This window comes from Lepidochelys kempii, chromosome 27 (assembly GCF_965140285.1).
Source record: "Lepidochelys kempii isolate rLepKem1 chromosome 27, rLepKem1.hap1, whole genome shotgun sequence".
Lineage (NCBI taxonomy): Eukaryota > Metazoa > Chordata > Testudines > Cheloniidae > Lepidochelys > Lepidochelys kempii.
In genome coordinates, this window is record NC_136406.1 from 9,892,350 (window position 1) to 9,917,975 (window position 25,626).

Below are 25,626 nucleotides of genomic sequence, written 5' to 3' on the forward strand. Positions count from 1 at the left end.
CTAGCCAGCCTCGCCCGTCCGTCTCTAACCCCGTCAGGCACCTTGCTCTGCGTGTTCTGGAGGGCAGCTCTTTGTCAGGATATTTGTTCTGCTTTGTCTGCACCCACCCTCCGCCAGAGGCGCACGTGTACACTTGTGCAACGCACACGCTGCAGCCTCCACCGCTTTGCTTGCTGCCTGGCCCCTGCTCAGACACCCTGGCTGCCGTTCCGGGGACGGGCTCAGCGCTTTGTGGCACCTGTGGTGACGGCCAGGTCAGCCCAGCGCAGTCATGGGGAGTCTCCCCTGTGCCTCGCTGGTAGAAATGCTACCTGAACGGTCCTGGTACGAATGCCAGGCAGGGGAGGCACCAACCACCCCACCTCCTGTCCATGTGGCCGGCAAAGCGGGGGCTCTCTGGGGCAGTCAACTCTACCATCTGGCCAGCAGGAGGCAGCCACACCCACCATCGGCTCTGACCCCCCGCAGAAAGCAAAATGAGGCAGGCAAGGCTCAGAAACCTTGTATTACAAAAATAATCAAAACAAGCGCGTGGCCGGGGGCCGCCAGCCCGGGCTCTGGTGCAGAACGTACCAATCGACGGCAAATAGAAAAACCAGACAGACAACGTTAAACAGGCACGGGGCAACATCGTGACGGCTGATCAACCCCAGCTGACCTGAGCTGCTGCAACCCAAAGAGCGACCCGCCCCCCGCTTCTCCCCCCTCCCGCCAGCACCAGCAGGCAGGACGGGGGTGGGGGGGGGTGACACCAGGGCACTGGTTCTGTGGACTCCAGCTGCCCCCTTCTCCAGGGCGGCAGACACCTGGGCCTCGTGAATGGGGACGGGGGTTAAAGGTAATGCGCGTTGCATGCCCGTCTGGTGGGCACCCAGTGGCTCTTCCCCGATTTCTGTAAGCGGGGGGGGGGGGGGGCCTATAGATATTAGGGGAACCACCCCATATGCCCAGGCCAGCCCTGACCGTCTCCCACCGAGCACCTGCTCTCAAGCCTTATGCTCAATTCAGGTCGGCCCCCTCCAACCGTCCCCACTGAGCCTTGCGCGTCCCAGAACCCTCCCGCCCCAGCAGGTCCTTCACCTGCCAAAGGACACCCCGCCCCAGCCCGGGGGCTGCTTGGAGCCAAGTGGCGTCCGCCTGACCCCAGCCGGCTCTGCGGGTCGCCTTTGCTTTACAGCAGCTCAGTCAGCCCCGGGTTCAGCCTTACGCCCCGCGTTGCCCCTTCTGGGTTCGGGGCGGGGCGGGAGGGGGCGGGAACGGGCCCCCCCCCCATCACGCCGTCTTGGTCCCGCTCTCCACCTCCTTGTGCGCCCACAGCTCCTTGTGCTGCTTGCGCCCGAACCCCTCGTCGTAGTTGCCTTTGCTCTTGAACAGCTGCTGGAAGTGGGGCTTGCAGAAGAACTCCCCGTGCAGCGCCGCGTAGCTCCCCAGGCTGAAAGGAGGGAGGCTGCGATCAGCAGGCCCGGGGGCGCCCAGCCGAGCGCCGGGAGGCGCCGGGAGACGCCGGCAGGCCACGAGGGGGCGCAACGGGAACTCGAGGAGCGACAGCGCAGCGATGTCACCCGGGAGAAGGCGAGGCGGGCGGAGCGGGGCCGGAGCGGAGCGGCTCGGGGAGGGGAGGCGGTGGAAGACGGGAGAAAAGGCCTGTCCCCGGGCACGCAGCCTCCACCCCCCGCGCGGAGACGTGGCCTTGCTCCCAGCTGGGGCTGGGTTTTTAGGGTAGAGTGTCTTGGGAGCGCCCTTCCAAACTCCCGACCCAGCCTTTGGGGAGCTAGCGACGCTCCCACGACTCCCGGCTTTCCCTCTGGCCCAGCGCGGCCTGGCCTGGGACCTGGGGCGCGTCAGTGCTCGGGGGCCCGCTGGTTGCATTCAACCGACTTTCGAGCTTCCTCCCTTAATACCTCGGCTCCAGCCACGCGGGAACACCTGGGCAGCCCGCTCCGGCCGGAGCAGCGTTCCGGTCCTCGGGCACCTCCGGGAGAGCTCTGGGCGGTGCCCCGCCTGGCACGGCTTTTCTTAGGACTGCAGCACTTAAGCCCGAGTTTGAGCAACGGGCTGTGACTCCGGGAGGCTCAGCCCAACCTTCCCCAGCCCAGCCCAGCCCCCTCCTCACCTGAGCTTGGCATGGCAGTGCTTGCAGCAGAAGCAGGCGTTATGGAAGACGAATTTATCGGCCACCAGCCGCTCCATGGGGTAGACGGGTTTTTGGCAGGCCGCGCACATCTCCTTCACCTGGGCTTTCAGGCTGAACGACTGAGCCGCACAGAAACCAAAGGGAGACGCTGCTGAGCACCCGCCAGCGTCAAGGAAACACAGGTGTCTCCCCCCCCCAGCCCTCCCGCTGGGTCCTTAGCAGCGTTTCAAATTAGCCCGAATGCTGGGGCACTGGGCCTGTGCAAACCAGAGCCACCCCCCGCCCCCCCCAGCAAATAGCTCTTCCTTGGAGGTTTCCACCCCAACTCTGACCCAGCCCAGCCCCGCTTCGCTTCGCTTGACAGCGGCTACAGGCCCAGGGGACAAGGTGGCTGTGGGTACCGGCTGCCTCGTGATCTGTTCTTTCCATACATCACCTGTCACGCTCGCCGGGCAAAAGCCACCCTGCCCCAGCCCCCGCACGCCGGACCCACCCATTGCCTTTGCGTGATGCGGCCGCCCCTAGCGCGGGGACTGGCACGAGGCGGTCGTGCGGGTCAGGTACCTTGGAGCGCTGCACCGCGCTGCCCCCAGGGGTGCTCCTCGCCTCCTAAAAGGGGGAGAGAATCCAAGTGAGAGACTCCCGCAGCCTGCAGCAGGAGAAGGAGCCGGCCAGGCAGCGAAGAGACGCCTCCTGCCTGGCTGGGAAGCAGGGAGGTCGTGGCAGATTAGACACGTGTGGGAGGAGGTTCCTTTTATAAGGAACTTTTAGGTTTGTTGCTGATGACACACGGGGCTTTATTTTTCACGCTCCATGCGAGAAAGCACCGACTTCCTCCTAAGGCTTCTGGGTAACGTAGTCCAACGGGCATTTGCTGTACTAAGTAGTCCCACTAGAGGGCACTCAACATGCTTAGGTCAGCATTTTCAAAAGCTCAGCCCCCACAGTCAGGGCCAGATTTTTCCAGGGCTCAGCATGTTGGGTCCACTTTTAAGAAGTCTGGCCTTTACTCTGACCCCTAATTGGGACCTGAGCGCTTTTGAAAATGTGCCCCCACCCCCAATCAACACGGGTACCAGACTGGCGGACACAGCCCTCAGCCTCTGAATCCTCAGGCATTGCAGACCAGAGTTTGGGGGCTAGCGGCTTCACCCCACTCTACCTGCTGTCCCTCGTCATACAGGAAGACCAGAGATTTCATAATGAGACAGGCCAAGCAAGAGCTTAGTGTATGATGGCCACCCTTAATCCATGGCTCGGGAATTATGCTCGTTGACACATTCACCCACAACTGCAGCCCATAATCCGGTCAGTGATCTGACTGGCTGGCTGCACTTATTCTTTCGTTGTATTACGGCCGTGCTGAGACACTGCAGCTGAGCTCAGGGCCCCATCGCAGTAGGCGCTGCACAGACCCCCAGTTGCTTCCCCAAAGAGTTCCCCAAAGCCAAAGAGAGAAACCAGCTGAAGGGTGAGAAAAAGGAAGTCTCCATTTTACAGATGAGGAACTGAGCACAGACCGGTCAAGTGATTTGCCCAAGGTCACCCAGCCAGCCTGTGGCACACCAGAGAATTGAACCTAGAGCTCCTGAATCCCGATCCATTATCTCAGCCACAAAACCAGCCTTCCTCTTTAACTCCTTCACTTCCCCCCCCGCAGCCCCCCCAAGCACAGACACTAACGCAATGCCAGCTGCATTAAACAGACGGCAGCTCATTGGAGAGTTACTTGCTCTGCTCCATTTGCCTCCCCCCAAAAGGATCGACCCGGTTATTAATCTCAGCGAAAGCACAGACACAAAGGAATATAGGGAAATGCGTCATTCAAATATTACCTGCAAATAAAAACATGCTAACAATTGTTAGGTCTAAAAAATATCTAACAGCCTATCACCGGTACGACGTTTCTACAGGCTGGTCCCCGACCTCTAGGGGCACATTGTCTATTATGTCTCACCCGTTACTAGTTGCGTTAATATTGTCCAGTGTTTGTTTGCTGGACATGTTGTACGTGCTGTTGAACAAAAAGAATGTTTGTGAAATTACAACCATCAGCTTAAATGGCCTCTCCGGATATTGCTATGAACCAGTTGTATAACACATGCCCCCCTCAAGAATTGGTCTTCAGGGATCAAAAGGGGGCCAAGCAGTAGCAAAATTTTATATTTTGTATTTTGTATCATTTAATATAAAAATAATAAAATAATAAATTACATTATGAAATGTAGGTTTCAGAGTAGCAGCCGTGTTCGTCTGTATTTGCAACAAGAACAGGAGGACTTGTGGCACCTTAGAGACTAACCCATTTATTTGAGCATAAGCTTTCGTGAGCTACAGCTCACTTCATCGGATTAGTCTTCATTGTTAGTCTCTAAGGTGCCACAAGTCCTCCTATTATTAAATGTATTTTGAGTAGCAAAAAGGAATGGCCTAATGTGCCATTGGTAGAAATGTATCAGCCAGAATTTCTTTGTGTCTGGACTAATTTCAAGGCAGTAACAAACCTTTAAGGGTCACCACTTTGTTGTAGGTTTAGCATTTTAAAGTAAGTAAAAGAATGCTGTACTTGTTTTTCTTTTGCATTGCAATTTAGTGTTCCTGTTCAAAATGTTCTGTGTAGATTAATTCTGTTTTGTGTGTAAATGAAAAACATATATTAAAAAGTAAGTGCAAAGGTCATCACTCAACCAAATATTCAAAAAACAACAAAAAACCCAGAGGCAAACACAAGAGCGCCAAGAGGCTGCAACACGCCCCTATTAAAATGTCAAAAAAGGGCAAATTAACAACTCAAAAAATAAAACAAGCACCTATCAATAAAAACAAAATAGTTATGATCAAAACCAGTGTAAAATAACTCCCTTAAAAACTTAATAAAAAACAAAACAAAACAAAAGAAAAAGCACTTGTCAAACAACAATTAATGATGTGCAAAACTCATTGGTCCCAATAAAAAAAATCACTATGTAAACAGGGTGCCTTGCCATAAAACTTGGGGTTCGTCCTGCCAAGACTTCCCCGGAACATCATGTCGGGACCGACAGAACCCGGCTCCTCCCTACCCGTGATCAACCAAGCTGGCCGCTAATTGATCCAGACTCTGGACTGGTAACTATAAGATCGACTTGCGGTGCTGAGTGTGTGTGTGTGTAATGTAATTAAATGCATATGCTAATTGTTGTATCTTCAATAAACGTGGTGTATTGCCTTTTCCCCTGAAAAGGATCCCGTGTGCTTAACAACACTCCGGTGGCACACAGGGCCCTGCACCGTGGGGCCGCCAATGTCAGCTGTATCATCTCCCCCAGCCCTGGTTACCAGAGATTCTACTGCCACTCCACCCCTGCTTCATCTGCCCCATCACCTCACCCGCTCCACCCAGTGGCCTGACTCTGCTCCCCTGGCTTGTCACTGACAGTGCAATGCGAGTGTGGCTCCCAGTGTGATCTGGGAGCACTGGCGTAAGTGACTGTGTGTCGCACGTGGCGGTGGAGAATCAGGCCCACAGAGTTCATCGCTCAAACAGCCGTTCAGGAACAAAGGGGTTAATGGGCTTCTAGCAAGTTACTCAGCAGCGTAACCCAACTCAGGATGCAGGGAAGTCAATGAACTGGGTAATGAAAATATGTCAGTTTCAGCCCTGCTTGCTATAGCTTTGTAACTCCAGGCTTGGCTGCTGCTTCAAAGACACCCCTGACCGACTCTCTCCTTCCCCTCCCTCCCCAGCCTCCGCTCTGTCCCCCCACAAGAGCCTGGTACTGCAAGAGTCTTCTCTCCAGCGCCTGCTGTCTGGAACAGCCTCCCCCTCTCTCTCCAGCCACCCCCTTGATTCTCCCTCTCCTTTCCCAGCACCGCCTCTTCTCCCTCTGGCTCCATCGGTATTGTGGGGGAAACAGTTTGTGTAACACACATGCTGGAAATGCCCATTTCCAGGAGCCGCCTCTGCAGACATTTCCCAGCTGTTCTCAGTGCCTGGCACAATACAGCTAAGGCCAGGGGCCAAATTCCTCTCTCAGGCCAGGTCTACGCTACAGCCCTATATCGGTATAACTACGTCACGCAGGGGTGTGAAAAAACCACACCCCTGAGCCACGGAGTTACTCCAACCTTACCCTCCATGTAGACAGCGCTGTGCCGACCGGAGGGCTTCTCCCGTCAACATAGCTACCACCTGTCGGGAGACGCCGACGGGAGAGCTGTGCTGCTGTAGGTGAAGACAAGCCCTCACTCACACCAGCCCAAGCCTGGAATCACCCACTGACGTTAATGGAGAGAGATCTGTAGGAAGGAGAAGAGAATCAGGCCCTGTGAAACCAGATGGACTCCCCTGGCTGGGCAGAAGCAGCTGCAGGATTTAGAAAAGAAGCTGCCCCTTTGCAAGGGGTCAACTGCAGAGCGAAACCTCCACGCAGTCCCACAGACGCCCATGTAACTGACCTGCACATCTCGTCATCGATGGGTAAATGGGTCCAGATCACTCTGTGCCTAGCTCCCGCTCGGACTACACACAGTCTGCCCAGACATCTCTGTACCTGGCCAGCACACTCATAGAATCATAGAATATCAGGGTTGGAAGGGACCCCAGAAGGTCATCTAGTCCAACCCCCTGCTCAAAGCAGGACCAATTCCCAGTTAAATCATCCCAGCCAGGGCTTTGTCAAGCCTGACCTTAAAAACCTCTAAGGAAGGAGTTTCGACCACCTCCCTAGGTAACGCATTCCAGTGTTTCACCACCCTCTTAGTGAAAAAGTTTTTCCTAATATCCAATCTAAACCTCCCCCACTGCAACTTGAGACCATTACTCCTCGTTCTGTCATCTGCTACCATTGAGAACAGTCTAGAGCCATCCTCTTTGGAACCCCCTTTCAGGTAGTTGAAAGCAGCTATCAAATCCCCCCTCATTCTTCTCTTCTGCAGGCTAAACAATCCCAGCTCCCTCAGCCTCTCCTCATAACTCATGTGTTCCAGTCCCCTAATCATTTTTGTTGCCCTTCGCTGGACTCTCTCCAATTTATCCACATCCTTCTTGAAGTGTGGGGCCCAAAACTGGACACAGTACTCCAGATGAGGCCTCACCAATGTCGAATAGAGGGGAACGATCACGTCCCTCGATCTGCTCGCTATGCCCCTACTTATACATCCCAAAATGCCATTGGCCTTCTTGGCAACAAGGGCACACTGCTGACTCATATCCAGCTTCTCGTCCACTGTCACCCCTAGGTCCTTTTCCGCAGAACTGCTGCCTAGCCATTCGGTCCCTACTCTGTAGCTGTGCATTGGGTTCTTCCGTCCTAAGTGCAGGACCCTGCACTTATCCTTATTGAACCTCATCAGATTCCTTTTGGCCCAATCTTCCAATTGGTCTAGGTCCTTCTGTATCCTATCCCTCCCCTCCAGCGTATCTACCACTCCTCCCAGTTTAGTATCATCCGCAAATTTGCTGAGAGTGCAATCCACACCATCCTCCAGATCATTTATGAAGATATTGAATAAAACCAGCCCCAGGACCGACCCTTGGGGCACTCCACTTGATACCGGCTGCCAACTAGACATGGAGCCATTGATCACTACCCGTTGAGCCCGACAATCTAGCCAGCTTTCTACCCACCTTATAGTGCATTCATCCAGCCCATACTTCCTTAACTTGCTGACAAGAATACTATGGGAGACCGTCTCAGTGCCCCCAGGAACAACTTCGCTGAACCGGGAAAAACATCATCACTTTGAAGCTGAAATACGTCCATGGGCAGATCTAATGGCAATGTCCCATGTCTCAGCGCTTCTCAGCAGCCTCCAGTCAAGTGCACTATGGAAGGGGAAGGACTAGCTCCTGTCCTAGCAGGGGATGTTCTCAGGTCTTTTTCCATCTCTGCCTAGTCTGATCCTAAATGACACATATGCTCCTGATGGAGGTCACAGACTGCCATGGAAACACAAATAAGCACTCAGCACCACAAGGCAGGAAAGGGGGGAGCGGTAACACGGCGGGCCGGCCACAGACCCAGCTAATCAGATTTCTGCTTCCTTGGGGTCAAATTTCCGATTGCTTGTCAGTCGCAACTGGGGGGCAGATTTTCCAAAGTACTCAGCAGTCCCCACTGTGATATTTAATGGCCCGATTTTCACCAGTGCTCAGCACCCAACACGCTGAGCTCTTGTGAAAAGCTGGCCCAAAAGGCACCACCTCTGATCAAACCCTTCCTTAAGACATCGCTGAGCCCGATTCTTTTCTAACATGGTCGGTGCTGGTCAGTATCCTCCAGATAGTCTGGGCCCGTTGTTTGCAGCCAATGGGACAGTAGCATAGGTGCTGGAACTAGGAGTGTGGACGCACCCCCTGGCTTGAAGTGGTTTCTATTACACACAGGGTTTGCAGTTCGGTTCAATGGCTCTTAGCCCCCCCCCCCCCACTATAAAAACTGTTCCAGCACCCCTGGATAGTAGTGAATTTGTTGCTCAGACTAGTCACCGTCCCTGTTGTCTGGACGGTCAGCCCAGTCACGTGGCGTCATCTCTGCTCCCTGATTGGACGACTGAAACATGGTCAATGGTGACCGATGCAGTTTTGGAAGAAGACACGGTCATGCTAAAGAGGGTGAAAACACCAGGGATCACGGCCACGTCGCGACCAGAGTGAGGAATACAAGCCTCCAGCCCAGGGGGCCACGCGAGCCGGTTTTTAATGGCTCGCTGCTGCCAGCCGGGGTCCCAGCCGCCGGCCCCGCTCAGCCCACTGCCGAACCCAGGCTGGGACCCCGGCAGGCAGCAGCGAGCCATTAAAAATCCTGCCCGCCCCAGCCCACTCTTCTCCGCCCCCATGCGGGCAGGGTGAAGAAGCTTGGTCCTGCCAGAGGCTGCTGCAGGGCAGCCCAGCTCCCCCCTGCCCCTCCTCTTCCCCCAGCCTGCTGGGGTCCTGCCCCTCGTCCTCTCCCTGCTCCCCCGCCTCTTCCCCCAGCCTGCTGGGGTCCTGCCCCTCCTCCTCTCCCCCTCCCCTGCCTCTTCCCCCAGCCTGCTGGGGTCCTGCCACTCCTCCTCTCCCTCCCTGCTGGGGATCAGCTGATGGCCCTTGCCAGGGAGGGGGGTAGCGGAGCCGCAGAAGAGGCAGGGGCGGGTCTTGGGGCATGGGGATGGAATTAGGGCATATCCCCTCCAGCCCCCTGCCGTGAGCTGCTCTGGGCAGGGGGCTGGGAGCACCCCCACAATCCTAGCCCACACCCCCAGCCTTCTGCCTTGACTCTTGCACCCCCCACATTCCCACCCCCACCCTGAGCACCAAACGGGAGCTCCTGCACCCCCACCCCCACATTCCCACCTGCACCCCTCACACAAAATGGGAGCTGCCCAGGAAAGCACTCCACACCCAGAACTCCTGCCCCAACCCTGAGCCCCCTCCCTCATTCTAGCTCCTGGCCGGACCCTGCACCCCAGCCCCCAGACCTGCTCCTTCACCCCCAGCCCTGTGCTCAGTGCACTCCCACCCTCAGCTCAGTGTGGAGAGCGAGGAAGAGAATGGGCTAGAACCAGGGAGAAGGTAGGTTCCCACTGTATGTGGGCAGAGCTGGGATCCCAGATCGGCAGGGGACTGAGCGGGGCCCTGGCTGGCAGGAGCCGGCGGACGGAACCCCAGACCAGCAGCGGGCTGAGCCGCTCAGCCCACTGCCGGTCTGGGGTCCTGGCCACCAGCTCCTTGCCAGCCGGGGTCCCAGCCACAGGCCCCGCTCAGCCCCCTGCCAGTCTGGGGTTCTGGCTGCCGGCCCCTTGCCAGCCGGGGTCCCGGCCGCAGGCCCCGCTCAGCCCCCTGCCAGTCTGGGGTTCTGGCTGCCGGCCCCTTGCCAGCCGGGGTCCCGGCCGCAGGCCCCGCTCAGCCCCCTGCCAGTCTGGGGTTCTGGCTGCCGGCCCCTTGCCAGCCAGCGTCCCAGCCGCAGGCCCCGCTCAGCCCGCTGCCAGTCTGGGGTTCTGGCTGCCGGCCCCTTGCCAGCCAGCGTCCCAGCCGCAGGCCCCGCTCAGCCCGCTGCCAGTCTGGGGTTCTGGTTGCCGGCTCCTTGCCAGCTGGGATCCTGGCCGCAGGCCCTGCTCAGCCCCCTGCCAGTCTGGGGTTCTGGCCTCAGGCCCCGCTCAGGCTGCTACTGGCCTAGGTGAACGAAACCCCAAGCCGGCAATGGGCTGAGTGAGCCGGCGTCGTAATTTAATTTAGTTTTAAATGAAGCTTCTTAAACATTTTGAAAACCTTGTTTACTTTACATACGACAATCGTTTAGTTATATAATATATAGACTTATAGCGAGAGACCTTCTAAAAAACGGTAAAATGTATGACTGGCACGTGAAACCTTAAATTAAAGTGACTAAATGAAGATTCGGCACACCGTTTCTGAAAGGTTGCTGACCCCTGCCCTAGTGTCGCATCAAGCTGCATTCCCCAAAAAAGCCTCCCACATGGAGCACTCGCCCTGGGTGGATCAGCGGGCATTGAACCTTGGACCTCTGGAACTAGCATACCCAGAGCTCTTAGCGAAGACTGCAGCAGCCATGTCAAACTTGGCCCAGCTGCCCCTAGATGGCATGACACTGTACGTTTGCATTTCACCTAGCAGGGTTTAACTATTCAACCAGCTGCAATAATGGCTGACTGATCACCCATGACCGGAAGCATCTTCCCAAGTGCTCAGTGAATGCTCTCTGCCCCGGGAACCGAAGGACACGCCGTTCCTTTGTGGGAAGGGGGTTTCCGACTCTTGCAATGTGGAATAATAACTCCCAGGGGTGAGGACACTTACGTGAGCGGAGGTCGCGCTGGCTGGTCCCTTGGCCTGGAACATGCTTCCTTCCCACTCTGTCTTTTGCCTTAATCCTGAGGTTGATGTTGGTGGCCAGGCTGCTGTGGCTAAGTCTGGCCCCTCGTGATATCTGGGGAGGAAACGTCAAGAGGAGCACGGCTCGTTGGGGCAGACCCGCTCCCTCACCCCAGACAAGCTGCCACCTGTTCAAGGCTTGGCAGGGTCGGTGCATAGAGCTTGTGTGCTTGACCCTGACCGGGTGACTTCGCAAACGGGGTCCCGGGCAAATATGCAGAGCAGCCCCGGGGGGCAGCAGCTCCAGGCTTCCACGGTGTGACGTGGGGAAAGGGTGCTGGTAACTGAGGGGGAGGGGGTGGTTCAACTCCTCAGTACTGTCCCTTGCCTGACAACACCTGCCTCCTTCCCCAGGGTCCAGCCTCTAGGATCACTGAGTAGCTGCACTGGGTCACTGGGCTTTCCTTAATAGGGGTCAGTTGGAAAAAGGCAAGGGCTCTAGATAGTAGCCTCCCAGCATGCCCTTGGGGGCGATTGTACAGTACCTGGCCCATGACTGGGGCTCCTAGGTGCTACAGATAAATAATAATAGCAGTTCACATGCCACGTCCAGGCTCCAGGCCGGAGTCACGCAGATGTTCTGCCCAGGCAGGGAGCCTGGCCATCAAAGGGACACTGGACGTGGGAGGGCGGGGGAGTTGTGAGTGATCTGCCTGTGGGGAGAGCAGGCTGACATGGAGACAGACAGGTCCTGTGGGAGCATCGGAAGCGGTGGGGGCCTTGCCCAGCTCCCGGGGGGTGCTAAGCTGTGGGGAAAAGCAGGCACGCTCAGACTGTGTGTGGTTTTAAGAGCTCTGGTGCTGAGAGCACCAGGAGAGCTGGGGTCGCCCCCTGCACAGACCCTCAGCTCTAGCTCTAGGAGGGGCCAGGTGGCCGAAGCCTCCCCCCGCAGGCTTCGCGCTGTCCTCAGGCTGAGCGCACAGGATTTGCAGCCCCTGAGAAAGTGGCTCCAATTTTACCCAACTCATTTCCCGTCTCCTCTGTGGTTTGCTTGTTATTTCCTGCTCCACCGAGCCGCGCAGCCGGAGTTACACTTGGCCAGACGCACGTGCTCAGCGGGGTCAGAGCAGGCCAGCCACTGCCCACCGGAACCAGGACCCTGGATCCAAACGCCCACTAAGAAGGGGGTTCACAAGCCAGACCCACCTTGTGGGGTTCAGGCCCCATCCTGGGGCTTGCCCTAGAGCATGCACCCTTAAAAAGAAAACCAGGGCCCTCTTTCTCCTTAGGAGCATCAAAGGGGTCTTTGGACCTCCCGAGAAGCTTCCTGTTCCAGCCAGAACCAGGGCTGAAAAGGAAATGAAGCTCTTACCAGGCTCCGCCAAGCTCCAGCAGAGGCCGCGGCTGGGATGGAGCCAAGCGACAAGCTGGGCTGCTTTGCCCCTAGTCAGGAGATTGGCCCTCTGGGGACGGGACGTTCTCAGCACCAAGGAGACGCTCAGGGCTGGGGAGACCTACAGAGAAAACACAGAGATAGTTTGCCCTGGTAGAGCAGTGACAGCATTGCCCAGTGCGGTGAGGGGGACGCGGGCTCCGATGCCGGGGGGCTTGGCACTGCCCAGTGCCCCACTGCCCTGATGTAAACCCACTCCAGTCAGGGGGGCCTACCCTGCCTGTTCTCTGGGGTCATGGGAGTGTCATCCCGCTGTCCCAAAAACATGTCCAGAGAGCGAGACACCAATGGATGGGGAAACAGCTGCCAAGACATGCAGAAAGCCCCTCGGTTTCTCACCTACCCCCGCCCTCCACATACCTCTCACCATGCCCCACACCTTCAGTCACCCCTCTGCCTCCTCTCCTCACACCCCTCAACCCCCACCCTACACATACCTACCCTTAATGCCCCATTCCCCCACACCTCCTCATCCCCACCCCATCCCCACCCCTAAGCCCCCACCCAAACACTCCCCTCACCACCCCCTCATTTGCACCCCTCAACTCCCACCCTCCACACACCCCAATGCCCCACTCACCACACTCCCCTCAACTCTGCTCTCCACACTCCCTTCAATACCCCACTCACACACACACCTTCAGTCCCTATCCTCCACACCCCCCAGAGTCCCACTCAAACACACCCCCTCGGTCCCCACCTTCCACACCCCCCAGTGTCCCACTCACACACACCCCCTCGGTCCCCACCTTCCACACATCCCAATGTCCCACTCAAACACACCCCCTCGGTCCCCACCTTCCACACCCCCCAGAGTCCCACTCACACACACCCCCTCGGACCCCACCTTCCACACCCCCCAGAGTCCCACTCACACACACCCCCTCGGTCCCCACCTTCCACACCCCCCAATGTCCCACTCACACACACCCCCTCGGTCCCCACCTTCCACACATCCCAATGTCCCACTCACACACCCCTCTCAGCCACCTCCCTCAATGTGCCCCCACACTTTCAACTGCCCCTCAACCCCACACTCCCATCAACCTGCTCCTCCCCCTCCCTCTCTACACCCCTCACCTCCCCAAACCCATCCCCCTCCCTGCCTCCCACCTACACACCCCCTCAACGTCTACCACTCCCCTCTCCACCCAGATAACCCTCAGCCTGCCCCCCCACACTCCATATACACCTCTCAGGCCCTGCTCTGCGGCTACTTGTATCCCTGCTTGACCTCTCTGAACACCCTCATTCAACCCCCCCAACGTGTGCACACACACACGCTTCATTCAGCCTCCCCCTTGCACCTCTCCGTCCCCCTCCCTCCTCATCTGCCCCCACCACGTCCACCCCTCTCTCCCTCCTTCCACACATCTCACCAAAGCTCCCCCTGCAATCCCTTCTCCTGCACAGACCCCACACAGAGACCCTCCCCTCTGTGCACATACCCAGTTCAAACCCTCTCGTCTTGGTAGCTTAGGCCCAGTGGAGGGGCCCCTCAGGGCACAGCTCTGCGGGGATTGAACAGGAGATGTTGCTACACATCCTTCCTGCCAGAGGATAGGGAGGCAGCCATGAGAGCAGCAAGGGGAAGGGTGTGCTCAGGAGTGTGGGTCAAGCATCCTGAGTTAGGTCAGGCCCCACAGTGCGGCAGCTCCCACCAGGGGAGGCATTAGTGCAGACCGGGCTCAGGGGTCGGGGTCAGACGATACAATGGTAAGAACGCCGGCTCCCTGTCTACACTACGGCCTCTGCTGCTGGGAGCTGCACAGATAGTGACTGGCGGGGCCCATACTTGCCAGCGTAGATGCATCCAGAAGGGTTGTCATTGTCCCAGCCCAGAGAGGCTTTACCCATGTCTCTAGAACAGCCTTTCGGGGCATGGCCCCGCTGCTCTAGAACAACCCTGCCGCTCCAGAACAGCCTCTAGAGCAGCCTTTCCATGTACGTTATCGTGGCCAAGAGCAGCATTACAGGGGCACTCCCCCCAGCTCCAGAACTGCCTTCCAGGCTCCATCGTCTTCCGAGCCATCCAGAACAGACTTCCCATGTGCCACCCCCTCTGCTCTAGAACCGCTGTCCAGAGCACAGTGCTGCTGCTCGAGAACAGCCACCTGCTCCCTGCGCTTTGCCCACGGCAGCCACCCATCAGTCTGTGAGAAAGCTCTGGCTAGACATCCCTGGTGCGCTGTAGACGGCTAATGTGCTGGGATCCTCCAACCGGCCTGGCCAGTCACACAGGGCCAATCGGTGTGGCAACACGGGACCTGCATGCTCAGCCACGCTCTTGGGCGGGACGACAGCGTTAAACAAGCAAACTCTGCAGGTGGCATCAAGGGCCTGGGTTTTCCAGGCTGGATCATTCCCAGCTGAACTTAGTCGCTGAGCCCAAAGAGGTCACCTGGCAGGGTCACTCCAGGGTCTAGCCGCTGGGCCGCACTGCCTCTCAGTTCCTATAGTTTTCCAGCGTTATTAGAAGAGAAAGAAATAGTTACGGAGCAGGAAGGAAGCATGGTGCCGTGGGCAGGGACCCCACTCTCTGCTCCTGCCACTGGCTTCCTGTGTGATCTCGGGTAAGACTCTTAGCCTCTCTGTGCCTTGGTTTCCGGTCTGTACAATGGGGCTAATAGCACTGCCCTGCTGACCAGGTCTGTTGTGAGGATAAATACACTAGAGACTGCGAGATGCTCAGATAGTACAGCAACGGAGGGCCAGATAAGTACTTAGAGCATGTGTGGGAAAATGACAGCGGGCAAACAAGAGGGGCTGAGATCTGGAACGAAAGAGATGATGAAGCAGAGAGAGCAAGAGAGAGAGAGACAGGCATGGCAGGAAAAGGCAATCCTGTGTGAGGGAGAGCAGGTCAGCGTGAACGGAGGAGAGGGAGAGGAGCAGTCATATGCAGAGTTGCTACCTGTGTGGGTCTGCGTTACACACCAAGACGTGGGACTGAGTCGCGGGTCCCTGTCCACACATCGCCCTATGCCCTAGCGAGAGCGAAGAGGAGGGGGATTGCAACTTGCTTCCACCCACTACAGGGGACGCTTCGCTCTTAAGGTCACTCCTGCTGGAACAAGGCCCAACTATCAGTGACAATGCAGGAAGTAGCCAAAACCAGCTAGGTAACGGAGCTTGTCTTTTCATGGAGGTGAAGGGGACTGGGCCAGATTCATCCCTGGCGCAACTCCACTGACTTCAGTTGGGCCCCCAGTCTCTCAGCACAGGAGGTTGCCCAATCAGGGTTCGGCTGGCCTGTGAACCGGCATTGTCATGCTCTGCAGCAAGAGGTGCAGGGAACTGGCGAGTCGTGCACACTAGAGCATACAGGCAGCACCCCACTTGTGCCTTATGGGTCCGCCTTTCAAGGGCTCAGTGCACCCACAACGGGGGGGCTGCATTTCCCAAAGAGGCCCGCACAGCGGGTGCACGCTGGATGCTGGGCTCTTGAAAACTCGAGTCCTTGTTGCCTAAATGGGAGTTGATCTCTCTGGAAAATGGGGGTGCAATTGTAGGTGCCGAGCACTTGGAAACCTGGCCCTTAGCGCTGTCAGAAATTTGCCCCCCCCCTGCCCCCGCAAGGCACTGGGCTTCTCTCTCATTTAGATTAAGGCCCATGCTACACCCCTCTGGCAGTGCCATTTACACCCCCTTTATGTGCAAATGAGAATCAAGCCCACTGCAGCCTAGTGATCACGGCTGGGTTTGCAGTGACTTCTGCTAAATCATAGAATCATAGAATATCAGGGTTGGAAGGGACCTCAGGAGGTCATCTAGTCCAACCCCCTGCTCAAAGCAGGACCAATCCCCAATTAAATCATCCCAGCCAGGGCTTTGTCAAGCCTGACCTTAAAAACTTCTAAGGAAGGAGATTCTACCACCTCCCTAGGTAACGCATTCCAGTGTTTCTATCCTATCGTCATTTCTATTCCTGGCTCTGCGACTCATTCACTTTGACACCTCGGGCAAGGCATCTTCCCACCGTCTGCCTCAGTTTCCCCACCTGCACGGTGAAGCTTGTGATAGTGACCCATGAGACCTCACATCGGGGGTGGGGGGTGCTTTGCCAGGCTAATTCTGTCTGTAGCATACAGCTGGTCAGGAACTTTTCAACAAGTTGTTTTCTCGTCAATAGACAAAGGGTCGACACCAAAACAAAATGTTTTGAAATGATCAGAATGTCCTGACTGACTCAAAGTGGGGGGGAGGGGATTAGTTTTTTGTTTCAAGAATATTTTCGAGATTTGGACTTTTCATCCCAGTCCGAGACAGGGAAAAATGTCAATATATATTCATGGGACGGGAAACCTGTTTCCCACCAGGTCTAATGTAGAGCACTTTGAGATGCGGAGATGAGAGGCTCTCTATTAGTGACTGCTAATTAACGATCGATTATCCCGTCGAGCCCGGGCAGCTTGACACACTGGCAGTAACAAAAGGAACGACTTTATTATTTTGGGTTTAATAACCAAGCAGACTCGGTGCCGCTTTCTCATGGCCCCCGTTGACGTTCTGCGTCGCATGCTCTTGGGAAAGGGAGGGCTGTCACCCAGCTGCCGCTGGGAGTGGATTCCCCCGAGCCAGGATCAAGTCTGGGCTGACCCAGCAGCAGTCAGTGAAGCTTGTCAGAGAGTAAGCAGGGCTGGCCGTGAAGGGGAGACGTGGGAAATGTCTCCTGCGGGGATTCTCACCCTGCGGAGCCCCTCGGGGCTTTGGGGCATCTTAAGTCCTAGCACAAAATCTCTGCCGAGGAAACTACGTGTATCCCGCTTCACTTTGCCAGCTGGAACATCCTCTCAGGTCAACGGTTGCTGTCACCGATGCCTGTTTGGGAACCTGTGTGGCATGAGTTTGTGGGTGCTCAGCGCAGACCCCTGCAGTGGAACAGTCACCTCCAGCCCCTTGTCAGGAGTGTCACCAGAGAGAGGACGAATGGAACAGACAGTGGTGACTGACCTGCCCCTTCACCATTACAGGGCGCCCCTCCAGGTCAGGGCTGGAGGGGGCACCAGGACAGCACAAAGGAAGCCTGTGCCCGTCCATGACAATTCGCCAACGCTGGACTTGCTCAGGGCAGAGTCCTGAAGTCCCGGCTCCGGCAAACTCCCAGAGACTTCAGCAAGGGTGCGCCGGAGTCAGGCCCTCAGGGTCTGGCCCTTCCGTTCTTTTATTTAATTACTGCCTCCGTGGACAAGATGAAGGTATCTGCAGGGTGGGAGGGGCTCCAGCAGCCACGAATGCCGGGCGACAATGCCGAGGCACTACAAAATGAGTCACTTTCTGCTGACACTGAACAAGGAACTTTATTCGAATAAGGAAAACAGCCCGATCTCTTAAGCTGCTCTGCCTTTCCGCTTCACTGCAGAGTTTCTGCCTCGAATCTTTCCCACCACCCCTCCCCACCCCCGGTTTCCTGCTACAGATTTAAAGAAACAGGGCCCGATCGTCACAACAAACAACCTCCACACGCTCACGGGCACACAAACTCTGTAGTCTGCTCACCGTCGCTCCACATTGGCGTGTCACTCGGAGGACATGATCTGCCCCGCCACGGTGAAATCTGCACCTGCCATTTGCTCCGACAGGACTAAGGAGACTTTCTGCAGTATATTTGTGAGGGGCAGTGGTACCTCTCGGCACGGCAGAGACGAAGATTTCCGCCCTCCCCTCACTGTGTTCTCTTCTCCCTGGCCACTCGGCATAGGCCTGGAGCAATCTCTGGCCAGCTGGTGAGCGGCCCTTCAGAAAGCCAAAATGCTTCCTGTAGGGCCAGTGAGCCAGGCACCTGGCCCCTCTCAAGCATATGGTTCCCATTACAAACACTGCAAGGAGTATGTTTACTGGTGGGATAATCCTGCCTTTGCGTCAGACTTTCCCAAGGGTAAAGCGGAGGGCAGGAAGGCTCCCCCGTATTGCAGGTTCCATGAGAAACAGCGCCACGGTGAAGGGCGCCTGGCCTCATTTGCTAACTTTGAGTGAATTTCCGGCTGGTGAAAGGTGCCAGGGATCCAAATCAGCACGGGCTCTGCCAGAACAGGGGGATGATTTGCACTCAGTACCTTAGACACGGCTCTTCCCTCTGCACCAGGGAGGCATCTGTGAAAGAGCCCCACCTGACGGCCCTTGGGGTTGATTTTCCTGGCTTAGCCATTGTGTGCAAGCAATGGCAGCGCAAATTTCACACACACACACACAGAGTCATAAGTGTGCCTCTGCCCACCCTGTTTCCAGGGCCCATCCAGCCCTTGCCCTCTGTGCCACGACTGCCAGCCAGGGCATCAATTGACACCAACTGAATTTTTGTGACCTATGGAGCTGATCTGAGACCCACCAAACTCACTGCACCCCGGGCAGAGGTGCCCCCATTTCTATAGCATCAGTTTTGGGGCCTTGACTGGCCGGGGCTAGATCGTCCACCCTGATCGCCACAGGGCTGGGAGGCTGCAGTAGCCCGAGCATACACTCTGCTGGGTCCAGACGGACTCGCAGAGGGCGAGGGAACACATTGGGGAACCTAACTGAGTATCCGCAGGAGTGAGGTTTTCCTTCCGGCCCCCGCACATTAGTGCAAGGTGGGAGAGAGCCTGGGTCTGAGCACACTCAGGGCTCACGTGCGAGCTCTCACTGGACGCTTGGAGGGGTGGGCAGGCGGGCGAGGGGGAGGATAAGTGCAGTTGGAGCAGGTCACAGAAGGGCGGGGTTAGACTGTGGCAGACTAGGAGCGCCCCCGAGTGCTCTCTGACCTGTACTGCATGTGAGGCACTGGGAAACATATGGACCAGGAATGAATAGCAGATGGGTCATTCTCCTTTAGAGCCAAGGTGGGGAGACCAAAGATGCCCCCAGTGGTGAGGGCCCTAGGCAGGAGGTGCGAGTTCAGGCCTCTGTGCTACCAGCTTTCCTGTGTGACCTTGGGCAAGTCACTTAGTCTTGCTGTGCCTTGGCTCTGCGTCTATAACATAGGGATAATAGCACCGCCCTACCTCAGAGGGGTGCTCAGATCCTACAGCGATGAGGGCAGATGCTAACCCTGCAGCTACCATTGACTTCAGCTGGAGTCGCTCAGCAATCCTGCAGGACTGGGATGCAGATACAGTGCACCAAGCTCACACTTCTACCAGTTCATCCCTCCAATCCCTTTTCCAGCCACATCGTGCTGCCGAGTTGCCTCTTGAAAGACTGCCCGTGGGAAGGAAATCTGCAGATGAGCTGCTGAAGAACGCTGAAGAGAAATAGGTTTCTAGGAGAAACAGGACTGCCTTTGTCAGGGGCGACAATGCACCAACCACCTTGGAATGGAGAGGAAAAAACCCTCCCACTCACCCCCAGAATTATCCGTGGAAACAAAATGGGAGAGGCTGGAGCAGGTGTCTTTGGAAGGACACCAGGCAGATGGGAATGTTGAGATCCATAGCAACTGCCTTTCAACAGTGGGATCTCAAAGCACTGTACAAGCCCCTCAGCTCCCTGTCAGATGCGGGAGGGCGGGTTTTATACTCCCCTACTTTATGGCAAGGGGAAACTGAGGCACAGCAGAGAGGTCATTTTTTTAAAAAATGACTGATATAATTTGTATTGCAGTAGAGCCTCAGGGCTCTGCTCAAGGCTTGGGAGCTCACTGTGCTCGGTGCTGAGAAACGGGTAGTCAGAAGACAGTCCCCAGAGAGCTCTCAAGCTAGGTTTCTGACAAGACAACAGAAAAACTGGGGCAGGAAGAGGGCAGATGTGCTAGCACTAAAAACGCAGGTTTCCCAGCAGTACTGTTCATCTCCGCTCGCCCTGGGCCCAGCTGTGTTCAGTCGGCAGCATCCTGTGGGCACTGCAACAGAGACGAGTCTTAAGGAGGGGTCTGGAGAAAGCGCTGCAGTTGATGGGCGCAGAGTCAGCTGGACGCCCGTGGAATTGGCGGAGTGGAGCAGGGCTTGCACTGAATGCAAACACCAGCCACCAGGAAACCAGGTGCCCGTAATCGATGCTGGAGGGATGGTGGGGACAGTCTAGTCACCGGGGGAAGCAGAGTAGCTTTGAGGAGATTTGGGACTTGGACATGAGACTGCAATGTGGTAATTACTGTGGCTAATTGACTCTCGTGAAGAGAACAATTAAGGGCACTGTGGCTCAGTCCGTGCCATAAGGCCCAGATCCTCAAAGGTATATAGGCTCTTGATGCCCATTGATTTCAGTGGGATTTAGGCATGTAAATACCTAACTGGCTGGTGAACGTGCTGGGCCACATCTGTTTATTGTAGTTATCACTGGGTAAAGTCCTGACCCCCCCCACCAATGTGGCAGAAGGATTTTCTACCCCCACAGCCAGGGGGTCAGAGGAATTTGGAGCCAAGAGGGGAACCCCCACACCAGTTCCAGCCATCTCGCCAGGAGGAGGCCAGAGGTACCATGGGGTTTGGAGGTGAATCTTCTGCTGGAGTTGACACTTTCTGATGTCTGTCCGATAAGCATCAAGACACTGGCACGTTCCTACTTGGGGTGCCCCAGAGCTCTACGGGACATGGGGCTGCCCCGGAGACAATCCCATAAACTCTAGACCACTTTTGTCCTTTTTCACTCCTCCTTGCATCACCGTGCCCCTCCCTCTGGCCAAGATGGACTGCACACTGCTCCCCCTAGGCCCACTGGCTCCCCAGAAAGTGACCCAGGACTCCTTATGGCCCTCAGAGGCTGAGGAGGCTTCCCATGATAGGCTCACTGGCTGATCCCAAGAGAGAAAGATTCCCCCTTAAGCAATCGCTCGGTAAAGCCTCCCGGCAGCCTTTGGGTGTCACTGCAGGGAAGCCATTTCCTTGGGAGGGTCCACGCGCTATAGCTGCACTTGGGACTATTACCAGCCAGCTGCAGCCCGTCTGGGCCTGATCCTGATGGCGGACACTGAAGTGAGTGGGAGTCAGGGGTGCTTGGCTCATCTCAGGATTAGGCCCTTGTTGTGTAGCTCAGCTAATTAGACACCAGCCAACCCATAGAGCATTAGCTTTGCCATGCCAAAATACTGCTCCATTTGGTGTTCTGCTCTTGGCAACAGCCATTACCTGATGCTTCAGGGGCTGGCAAAAGCAATACACCTAATGCAGCCAGACTGGCATATGTTGCTGTTTATGGGCGCACGGGATTTATTCTTGATCCCCATAGCTCCTCTCAGCACATGCCATGTGCCCGGCCGTTTGAATACCACAGTACTGCAAATGACACTGGCCATAAAATCATTTGTCCCCTTTTAGAATCTTCCAGTGGTATCGGACTTTCAGTCATACTGCGGCTAAGAGTTCCACAGGTAGATGATTAGCTGCATGAAGAACTAGAGGATCTGCAGTAGTTGGTTACAGGCAAATGGCTAAGACAATGGGACAGACAAGGCATTGAGCGGTTAATTTGCGGTTCTCTCTATGAGCCTTTCTGACCTATATCTTAAGGTAGAATGTACTGGTTTTCTGGCACTGAAAAAAAACCCAAATACCACATTCTCCTAAGGTGCATTAGCAGAAGCCACTGGTCCATCCTGACAACAGTAACTAGATCTTAACAATGTTTTTGTCTGGGAATTTCCTTACTTTTTTCAGAATGTACCTAAAGATGCTCACATATGAAAACACACTCAACACTTATACTTTCTTCTGCTAGAGACATTATAAATAGATACAGGCTTGATTTGTCAGACATTCTGAGCACTCACAAGTCCCATTAAAGTCAATGGAACATCGGAGTGTTCAGCACCTCAGAAAAAAAGGCAAGATTTTCTATGGTGATTAGTGGTTTGGGATCCCTCATTTTTGGGTTGTCCGGCCTGAGACATCTTAAAGGGGCATAGTTTTCAGAACATGAGCTCCTGTCCTCTGATAATCAAACCTCTTCCTGGGTTCCCACTAGTTCCCACTGAAAACCTTGCCCATCATTTGTAAATTCCACATAAGCTAATGGCCCTTATAAACTGTCTGAGAGTCCCCCTTCAAACACCATGACTGGGCTTCTCTTTGGCTCCAGGCCATCTCTCCCAGCATTGGACCTCTCAGAGTTCTTCAACTCCATCTCCAGGGTGGCTCGGCTCCATTCACCCAGGCTAGCGTGTCTCCCAACAAAGGCTTGCAAGAACCCAGCCAGCCACTGATGGGAGTTCTCGGAGGGTCACAGTTTGCAGGGCTATGCTATTGAACTAAGCCCTGTCCCACACCTCTCCAGTATGGAATGGTACCAGTGCTGATGAGACCAAACACAAACCATTTGGGATTTCTTGACCAAGGTGATTTGGAGACTACACACAAAAAAAAAAAAAAAAGTAAGAGACTTTAGAGAGTGTGGAAACCCAGTCATTCTATAAACTGGCTTAATTCATCTGAAACTCCCCTGTCCCCTTCAACTTTGCCGCTCTCTGCTTTTCTACTAAACTCTCTCTGCTTCATGGTTCTCACCCTTTCACCCAATGGGTCTGTTGCATCTGCCAGTTGCATCCTAACATGCAGATGGAGCACTCTCAGGGGCTGTCTTCTTGGTTTTTTGTTTGCACAGCAAGCTAGCACAATGGGGACCTGATCCTTGACTGGGGATCAGCCTACAAGTTGGGCCTATAAGTCATTTCCTGTCAGTTTCAACTGGACTAGGTTTTAAATGATCCATTTGAATCAAATGGGTCAGTGTGTCATTTCTCTGTGCATCCTTTTCCCCCCGATCTGTAGCATGGGGACAATGATCCTGATCTCCTGGGAAAGTGTTTTGAAATCTATGTATGCAAAATGCTAGATAAGAGCAAGATTTCATTATTAAAACTCTTAGACCTGGAACAATCTCCCAAGGGAAGCCATGAAAGCCCCTCGCTCAAGGGGTTTAAAGCTGGACTGGATGAGACATTAGGAAATGCACTGTCAGGAATAATCCTGCATTAGCCAAGGGGGATAAACTAGTTATGATCTAACAGCTCATCTTCCATCTCTGGTTTCTCTGATCACATTAAAAATGAACCCCTCCAGCCCCTCCCTGGTGTGTACTGCAGCATGTGACAAAGAACTGCTGAAGAGGTTACAGATCAACCAAGGCTGGGAAATTCAAGGGAGGAAAACACAACCATGCAGTGCAGACAGTGGGGGTGAGGAGGGCTAGCTGGAAAACAAGAAGGGGCGGGGAGAAAGGGCACGAGAAACACCTCAATAGCCCTGGACTGTGGGAAAACCAGAGTCAGTTCCCTGCTTTGAATTAGGCAGAGCAGCACCTTGAACTCGCATCTCCCCCACCCACGTGCAGGTCCCCTACCACTGAGTGGGGGGTGGTCCAGACAAGCTAGCCAGGACCCGCTGACGTTTCCATCACAACCGCTACATTGCCACCAAACGGTTCAGTTTGACCAAGAAGGCATTTCTGGTGGACCACAAGTTGGAACCAAACCGTTCCAGCCGGCTTCAGGGCTGAGTCTCCAGCCCAGCCGCCCCCCAGCCCAGCATCACCCCTGGCTCTCCCTTCTGCTCACCTCCAGGCCAGCTCCTCTCCTTGCAAGCCCAGGCAAGGCTCAGAGAGGTGTCCCGTCCATCTCCCCAGAGGGCTAAGGGTTCACGCCGCCTGGCCCCTGGCTGACCCCATGTCCCGGAGGGGTCCCTCAGCAGTTGTTTTATTTTCATAACTGAGGCGGCAAGCCCAGGGGTGCCAGGGGCTCTGAACAGCGTGGCCCAGGGGTGCCGGGGGCTCTGAACGGCCCGGCCCAGGGGTGCCGGGGGCTCTGAACTGGCACATATTGAGCCCTGACCACTGGCCAAAACCAGACACCCCTTGGGGTTCATGCAGCCTGAAGACTCAGCCCCCAATGGCCACCCATCTGGACCTCCTCCGAAACCCTCCCCGGAGAGCAAAAGTTGTAGGCGGCTTCCCCTTACGTCTGGCCTGTCTCGTGAACCCCGCTGCCCCGAAATCGGGCGGGGCTGGAGCCCCCCTTTCCCCTGCTGTGCAACACAGTCCATGCGCCTCCTTCTCCCCGGCTCGGCGTCCGCCTCCCTGTGCATCTCTCCATCCCTTTCCCTCCAGCCCCCCGGCGCCGGGGGGCTGCTCCCCGCTCCCTCCCTCCCCCAGCTGGGGGCAGAGCCGGGGCTCGCCGAGAGCAGCAGCTCCCCATCACCCCCCCCAGCCCGACGCTTTGTCTCCTCCGGGCGGGGAGCTCGGGCGCCCCGTCGTACCCCGCAGAACGGGGACTCACCCTGTGGCCGGGCACGGCTCCTCGCGGGAAGGCAGAGCAGAGGGAGGCTTCCCCGGCAGCGTCTGTCCGCCCCTCTGGCCAGGAAGCGTGTGGGGGGGTGTTGGGGGGGGGGTTTCTGCCCAGACTCAGCTCTGGGAGCTGCTTCCTGCCAGCTCCCTCCAGCCGCCTTGCTCGTCCTTTTATCACCAGGCTGCTGCCTGTGATTGGCTCCTTGCTTTTCTCCTTTGTGTGAAGCAACCTATAACCCCCAACCTCCTCCGAGCCCCCCCTCACCATTCTCTCTCTGCCCCCCCGCCGCCGCCAAAATAAAACTCCAAGTGGCTTTCCTGGCCTGTCGGCAACGTGAGCCTTGCCAGAGGAGATCTCTCCAGGGCACATGCCTCAGGTCCCTGCCTCTCTCTAGGAGAGCCAGGGCAAACAATCATTCCTCCTCCCCTGCTGTCAAGATGGGGCCGGTTCTCCAAACAGCCCCCACCCCACAAGACCCCCTGGCAAAGTTCTGGGGTTTGGGCTCAGCCATCTCTGGAGAGGCGGTCAGCAGTGCCCTTTGGTAGAGACCCTCAGGCCCACTTAGCAAAACTATGGGGCATGATTCTCTCTGCTCATTGTGGCCCCCCTGACCCCTCCTGGCAGCCCCCCCCCCGACCCCTCCTGGCAGCCCCCCCCCGACCCCCAGAAGTTCCCTCCTTCCCATAGCTCCGTTCCCAAGTTCCAAGACTTGCTAAAGTTTGTAGGGATTGGGGGACCACAGGCACAGCCGGGGGGTTGATGCATTGCCTTGGGAGATCCCTCCCCCTAAGGTTCACAGCAGACACGCTCCCTTCCTAAGGATCAGAGAAGGCATCCATCGAAAGGTGCTTACTGCTGCCCATCTCCGGGGTGTCTGAGCACCTCACAGGCTTTAATTCATTCACCTTCACGACCTCCCTGTGAAGACAGGAAGCATTATTATCACCCCTCTGCGCTGAGGCACTGAGAGACTAAGTGATTTGCCCAAGGGCACCCAGAAAGTCTGCGCTCAGCTACAACGGCTCTTTTGAAATTTGCACTTTGTTCACTTCTTTCCA

At 56.0% G+C, this 25,626-nt stretch overlaps 1 protein-coding gene across 1 annotated transcript; it reads right to left on the minus strand.

Annotated features, from left to right (window-relative positions):
* Positions 1–487: 487 nt before the first annotated feature.
* On the minus strand, positions 488–24,763 carry LIMD2 (LIM domain containing 2). The gene is made up of 6 exons (XM_073326163.2): positions 24,560–24,763; positions 12,298–12,439; positions 10,911–11,040; positions 2,699–2,743; positions 2,114–2,253; positions 488–1,432 (listed from the first exon to the last, which is right to left on the minus strand). Exons 3-6 carry the CDS (start codon positions 10,950–10,952, stop codon positions 1,273–1,275), a joined length of 387 nt encoding a protein of 128 aa, XP_073182264.1. The 5' UTR covers positions 10,953–11,040; positions 12,298–12,439; positions 24,560–24,763; the 3' UTR covers positions 488–1,272.
* Positions 24,764–25,626: the final 863 nt, after the last annotated feature.